This window comes from Crocuta crocuta, unplaced genomic scaffold (assembly GCF_008692635.1).
Source record: "Crocuta crocuta isolate KB4526 unplaced genomic scaffold, BGI_CrCroc_1.0 scaffold299, whole genome shotgun sequence".
Lineage (NCBI taxonomy): Eukaryota > Metazoa > Chordata > Mammalia > Carnivora > Hyaenidae > Crocuta > Crocuta crocuta.
In genome coordinates, this window is record NW_027532747.1 from 2,893,810 (window position 1) to 2,901,246 (window position 7,437).

Below are 7,437 nucleotides of genomic sequence, written 5' to 3' on the forward strand. Positions count from 1 at the left end.
CCACGCCCAGAACTAACTGGGAGGTGGAAGGCAAGGGAACGCAGGTCAGCCTGCAGGGGGGAAGCTGGCCAGAGGAGGGTAAAGAGAGGAACTGGGAGGGCGCCTGGGCAGCTCTGTCAGCTGAGCGTCCAACTCTTGATCTCGGCTCCGATCATGATCTCACGGTTGGTGAGGCTGAGCCCCACGTCAAGGTCTGTACTGACAGCATGGAGCCTGCCTGGGATTCTCTCTCTCTCTCTCTCTCTCTCTCTCTCTCTCTCTCTCTCTCTCTGCCCCTCCTTGCACTGCTCTCTCTNAAGTCAGACACTTAACCGACTAAGCCACCTAGGCGCCCCAATAAATAAATATTTTTAAAAAATAAAAAAGAAAGGACCCAGAGGGGCCCAAGGAGGATGTCTTGAACCCAGGTCTTCTCCGGCCTCTGGTCCAGGACCCCCACCCCCACCACACACACACACACACACACACACACACACACACACACACACACGCCCCCCAACCAGGCTGGGCGAGCCTCCTCCCTGCTCCCACTGCCCGGCCTGTCTGCTGTCACCACACCCGGGACACCACATGGCAGTCGTCTGTGTGTCCATCTGTCCACGCCAACCACGGCGGGAGGCTCCTGGGCGGCGGTACCTGTCGTGATGCACCCACAGCGGGAACGCAGCACGTACCTGTCCATCAGCCTGCACGGCACCTCGAGAAAAGAGTCCACTTCCAAGAGAAGGTGTTATGCTACCATTTCTGAGTCATTATGAAATTTTTTAAAGTTTTTCTCAAGTCATAATGTCAAAATCCAGTCTCATAATAACCTAGTTCTGTCCTTTTCCAAAGGGGGAAAGAGGGCTGTGGAAGCCCATGAAGAAGACGTCAACCACACACAGCAGGCTTCTGCACAGGGTGTGACAAGTCCCGTACGTTACACTGTCACAGAGCATCCCTAGAAGCAAATGGAATTCTTAAAGTCCTGATAAGAAACCATGAAAGAAGGGGCGCCTGGGGGGCTCAGTCGGCTGAGCATCTGACTTCGGCTCAGGTCAGGAACTCACAGTTTGTGATCTTGAGCCCCGTATCAGGCTCTGTGCTGACAGCTCAGAGCCTGGAGCCTGTTTCCAATACTGTGTCTCCCTCTCTCTCTCTCTGCCCCTCCCCCACTCATGCTCTGTCTCTCTCTCTCAAAAATAAAAAACATTAAAAAACTTTTTTTTAATAAAAAAGAGAAATCATAAAAGAAAACAGAGGACAGGGTGAGGCATGGTGACGACCCTCAGAGTGACAAAGAAGGTGTTGAGATCCCTATTTTGGAAACATCTCGTTGGTGCCATATGCTGGTCTTGGTAACATCATCGGATTTTCACTGCCACGGACGTGGCCAGAGCACCGCAGCTGCTACCATCCGCCTACAAACTGCCTGCTTTGCACATGACCCCTGTTCAGGTTGCTGCCAGGTTTGCACATCTAGACGTGGTTAGGCACTCAAGGAAGAAGGGCGGCTGCCATAAATGGAAAGTTCTGGAAGGAAAAAATACCTCCTAGCATCCAGTGTGAACAGGTAGCAGGCTGGATCGCGAGGACAGGAGGCTAGCAGGGCAGCCTACAGGCAGTGAGTCATCTTCAGACAGGCAATGTGGGAAACCGCGCAAGAGAAATAGCACCGGGGAAAGGCTCAGATGCAATTTCCTGCTTATCAGGTGCTAGGATAAATGACTCCTCTGCTTCCACATGACACTAAGATATGAGACATTCTTCTGGTTCATAAAAGGGATTTTTTAAACAACATTTTAATTGTTCTGAGGGGCAAAATGTAACACGTAGCATGAAAGAAGAATTTCTCAAATAAAAGGAGAATGCATGATAAATGGTATGTATTTAGGATGCACTCACTTGAGGGGGAGCAGGATGGCTGGGGGCTCGCATCTCAAGGGACGCCGAGAAGCGCAGAGCCATGAAGGAATCAGACGGGACTGGCCTGACGCTCAGTGCGGCTTGCTTCGCGCAGCCTCCGAGAAGGCACCAGGCCCTTGCTTCTTTGTAAAAACCAGGGTCACAGCGCCCGCCCATGCAGGGCTGCCGTGAGGATCGGGAATGAGGAGCGGTCAGGGCATGGCAGGCCCCGGAGGGGTGGGAGCCATCATCCCACGGTCACAGCTACATCCAGATGCTGAGATGCTTCTGGACATCGGGGTGCAGTCGAGTCCCCCAAACGCGATGTGGGAAGAATTAACACAGCGTTTCATTCGTGCTCAGAGACACCCAAGGCAGAACTATAGCCTGAACACACGAGCTAGATGTAAGTGGCAGATGTGAGTTACTTGCTGGTAGACACGTGACAAAGCGGCCGATGCCACACACGCGGGACGAGGACGATGTCTGCGCTCCCCTTGCACTGAGACGGAAGTCAGCCAGGCTCGTAGACAACGGGTCTACTGTGAACTTAACCCCCAGCCACGATCCTTGCCCTCCTGAGAACACGCGTGAGCAACGGCAGCCTCTAGGCGCTGGCTCCTTGCTGCTGTTCTCAGGACGGGTGAGGACCAGTTTCCGTGGTGGGAAGGGAGTCATTTTTACTTTAATTTTTTTTCTTTAATGTTTATTCATTTAAAAAAACTATTTTAACATTTATTCATTTTTGAGAGAGAGTGTGAGTCGAGCGGGGGAAGGGCAGAGAGCGAGGGAGACACAGAATCCGAAGGAGCTCCAGGCTCTGAGCTGTCAGCACAGAGCCCAACGCGGGGCTCGAACCCACGAACCGCGAGATCATGACCTGAGCCGAAGTCATGATGCTTAACTGACTGAGCCACCCAGGCGCCCCCAGAAAGGAGTCATTTTTAAAACACAAATTTCTTCTGCTTGTTACTCCAAAGAACATTTAGAAACCAATTAAAAGTATAAAGGAGAAAAAATAAATCACAGTCCTACCACTCAGGAAAAAACAGTCAATGGTAACCCTTGGCATACTTCCTTCCAGTCCTTTTGCATGGATTTTTGTCCATTAACTTGAATTATACAGTATATACAGTTTTCTACCTTGCTTGTGACTCTAACGTAATGCACAGGTCCTCAGCCTGTCGTTACCAGTAACACGAACTTTATAAAAGAGGACACAGTGTTCGATCATACCGAGCACCACAGTTTTCTGCCCCAGAGCTCACACTTCCTCTGCTCCTTTCTATCCAAGGGATCTCCAATATGCACGTCATTGCCATGAACTCCTTTATTCATGAAGCACTTTTCTGTGTTTATACTCACAACAGCAATATATTAAGGGGGGGCGGGGGGGCTNAGTACGGTCCTCACGCCAACCACAGCACTGCAAAAACTTTAATATTACCAAGAACTTTTAAAATACGTGCCTTCACAAACTATTACATTCTCTTTTCTCCAGTATAGTGTAACCCAAGCTCAGCAAAATGAAAACATACCAAGTCTCCGCATCTGAAAGTAAATCTAACATAAACGAGGCAAACTTTGCGGGCTGAGGTTGTCCATGGTTCAGGTGCAGGACAGGGCAACCAGTCGTCAATACTTAAAAAAAATACCAAAGGCAAAAGAAAACAAGAATAACAACGTTCGGGGGGAGGGCTTAGGTGGAAACTGAGTCATTCCTAAGCCAGGGCGCTATCCCGGGGTAAAAATCTCTGAGACCTGGAGAACATTGCCAGGGAGAAGCGGTCGGAGTCCCAGCCCCCTCCTCTGTAAACTCTACATCCACAGGCCCAGCATTGGACGGCCTGGCCACAATCTTCCCCACTGTCAGGAAGCCGTGAACTTGATCTGCTAGTGAATTACCTTCCTGAGATTGCAGTTCTCACTGTAATGCTGGGGAAGCCTTACGAAGACTAATATAGTAAGTCAAAGCTCAGAGATCACGGCAACTTTCTTCAAATAAAGTGAAGTGCTCTCACGGAAAGGGATTCGAATCATGATATATGGCCTCACAGGCACCCCTGGGGCTACTGTGTGGACCCTGCCGTCTACCCATCGGGGGGACTGTGGCACAGCCATTCGTCACTGGGCGAACAGCACAAAGGTATGTGCTCAAAGCTCCAAATGTTGACCCCTAAGCTTCTGACAACTGACCCTGGGGGGGGAAACATCACTTAATACTTAAAAAGTAGAACGGCTAGTGTCCTGTCTACTTCAAGTCTAGGTGAGGATGGCAAGCCGAAATAATGTGAGGGGATAGGCAGAGCGTGGCCTTTTACAGCCAGAGGAGGTTTGGCTCACGTCCATCTTGTCTGAAAGTTCCCCCCACTGCACCACGGCTGCTGCATGCCAGGTACCCAGCTACAGGTGCATCGGTACCGACACGGCGCTCTCCGGAGGGAAAGCAGCGACCCACAGCCTCTGATGGGCCCACCTCCCCACCTCCCCATCTCCCCACCTCCGCCTCCACCGTCTTGTAATTCATGCTTACAAGGCGGCTCATGCTTACAAGGAGGCGGGAGAGCCGTGACCCATTCAGTTCAGGGGATGCCACCCCCGTCACCAGCTTTCTTATGACCTTTGTTCTATTTCTTGGTGTCACTCTCTGGCTGTTATGCTGTGATTTACTTTTACTTATGAAAAGAATATTATAAAGAAACATCAGATCTCACACTGAAAAGAAACTATTCTCTCAGAGGAAGTTTCAGAAAAAACCAAACTTGACTCCTAATCAAGAAAAGAAAACCCTCGGGCAGGCCTCTTACATGATTTTTTTCCCCTAATTTTTTTTAAAAAATAGACGTTTTGGAAGTCTGAAGTTTTATATCAAGCAACGTCTTCGAATGTGCCCTTTAGGGTACAGTAGTCATCAGATTTATTTTTGGAAAGCTGAGTAGGTCAAGAATACCTAAAATAACCTGGTTTCTATTTAAACTTCCCTAATCACTTTGTAACTTAGAAGGAGAAACACAGCACTTAAAAAGATTATTCGAGGGGTGCCTGGGTGGCTCAGTGGGTTAAGCGTTGCCTTGGGCTCAGGTCATGATCCCACAGCTCATGAGTTCAAGCCCTGTGTCAGGCTCTGTGCTGCCAGCTCAGAGCCTGGAGCTGCTTCAGATTCTGTGTCTCCTGCTCTCTCTGCCCCTCCCCCACTCACACTCTGTCTCTGTCTCTCTCTCTCTCTCAAACATAAACATTAAAAAAAAGATTCTTTGAGATATGTGGGTGTATGGTATCAGTTGCTGGCTACACTTGAGGTGAGCAGGGTGTAAGGTATAGATTGTATACCTGAAACTAACATTGTAATGTCATGTGTCGATTCTGCTCAGATTAAAAAAATTACAGGGGCGCCTGGGTGGCTTAGTCGGTTAAGCGTCCGACTTTCACTTAGGTCATGATCTCGCGGTTTGTGGGTTCGAGCCCCGCGTCGGGCTCTGTGCTGACTGCCAGCTCAGAGCCTGGAGCCTGTTTCAGTCTGTGACTCCCTCTCTCTCTGACCCTCCCCTGCTCACGCTGTCTCTCTCTCTCTCTCCTAGAAATAAATAAAAATATTTAAAAAAAAATTACAGAAAATACGTCAACGTTGTCCAGTAAGCATATCTCAACATGGAGCTGGTGATGGTAACCCTGAAGGGAGAAGAAGTAGATTTCTTCCTACAGGCATGTGAAAATGCAGCCAAGGACTTGAGAGAAAAGTAGCATATGCAACATCAGACAGTACCCTCTCCTGAATCCAGAAAAACATGGAAAGTGTGAAATAATTTGTTAAATCCAAACAAACAAACAAATAAACCAAGCTAATTTTAAAGGGACATTTACACAGCAGTGTGATCTTAAATGTTTTAACCAAAGGAATTTCACAGCCAGGATGAATTCTGTTTCTAAAGTTATAGCTACAAGGTACGGGGATCTGGTAAAAGATGAGCAACGTCTATGGGTTGAAAGTGGACATCAGGCAACTGCGTACGGCTAGCAGGAAGCTTTTAGGGGATGTCGTACTTCCCAAATTTTAAGAGGGTCACTACAAAGTTACTTCAAACACAAATATTTCTTTCTTATGTTTCACTCATGGATGTCACAGGGAAATGAAATGGTGATTTAAATTTGCCAGAAACCAGGGGCGCCTGGGTGGCTCAGTCAGTTAAGCATCTGACTTCGGCTCAGGTCATGATCTTACAATTTGTGAGTTCGAGCCCCGCGTCAGGCTCTGTGCTGACAGCTCAGATCCGGAGGCTGCTTCAGATTCCAGGTCTCCCTCTCTCTCTGCCCCTCCCTCACTCATGCTCTGTCTCTCTCCATCTCTCAAAAATGAATAAACATTTAAAAAATACAAAAATAAAAAAATTTGCCAGAAATCCACAAGGTACAGACACTGTAGCCGGCTACGCTCTCCTGGACGGCAGAGCGGGAGGCTCAAAGGACACAGGAGGCTGTGCCCAGGAGCGTACTGGCTTGCGGGTTCTGAGCTCCTCAGGGAAAGGCCTGCCCCCCGGGGCCCCCCAGTCCGGGTCAGAGCTTCGCTGTGGCGTCGGATCATTATCTGGTGGCTGTGCCGAACTGAACAGTAGCACAGAAGCTGAGTACAGAGAAAGAGAGAGGAGAACAGTCTGAAAGTTTCTGGGTGGAGCAGACTCCGAGGTGCCCAGAGGGGGTTTCCTTGTTCTGGGCTCTGCCTTGCAAGATAAACGTTTGTTCTCAGAGGTGCGTCGCGGACGGTACCTCCTGGACTCCACAAGCGGGTACCAGCCACCTACACGTGCACACCCCAGCTGACAACTCACTCGTGCCAAGCCCAAGCAACAACAAAACCCGTCCCGCCTCGTGTGGTGGTTTGGACAATGCTGAGGGCCGTTCCCTGCTTTTCTGAGGTCCCCGTCTCCGTCGCTGTTGAAGACAGCCGGCATCCGCCAGGCTAAGCAGCCTCAGCGACACCGAGTCTACCGCCGCCCCGTGTGTCTCCAGCACCCACCTTTGGTAGGTCCTTTCCTGCTCAGCACAGCCTGCTGCTCCTCGGTGATGTTCAGCCGCCGAACCACGTCGGCCAGCGCCGACTTGAGCAGCTGGATGTCATCCTCTTGCATCTGGACGCGCTGCTCCAGGGAGGCGATGCGGTCCGTCACCTCCATGCTACTTGCAGCAGAAGCGCTGTCATCTAAACCAAAGGAGAGGGACACGTGACTCGACTGCCTCCTGGAGAGGTGGGACCCCCACCCCCACCCCACGCGCCCGGAGCGCATTGCTGGGACATGGTAAGATTTACGTGCCGAAGGCGACCGCCCTCACAGAGGCCACGGGGCGAGCCGAGCTACACAGACGACAATGTCTCGTTCTGCTCTAGTCCTGAGTCATTCTGTTCGTGCTTTTCATTTCCTTTTAGCTGAGGTCTGAATTGCTATTATATTATTCTAGATACAGGCCAACGCACCTTCCTTCCCATGACGTCAGGGATGTCAGAGGTAGAGGAGGGGCCAGCGTGCATCTCCCCACACGTGGCAGAAATCCACACACACC

The 7,437-nt window shown here is 50.2% G+C and overlaps 1 protein-coding gene across 2 annotated transcripts in view; it reads right to left on the minus strand.

Moving 5' to 3' along the window:
* EML1 (EMAP like 1) overlaps window positions 1–7,073 on the minus strand; it is a 76,027-nt gene extending 68,954 nt beyond the window's left edge. For both annotated transcript variants that reach the window (XM_077780910.1, XM_077780912.1), the window contains exon 1: window positions 6,896–7,073. In XM_077780910.1, coding sequence (XP_077637036.1) covers window positions 6,896–7,052 — 157 coding nt within the window. In that variant the 5' untranslated portion in view covers window positions 7,053–7,073. The remainder of the gene's footprint in view (window positions 1–6,895) is intronic.
* Window positions 7,074–7,437: the final 364 nt, after the last annotated feature.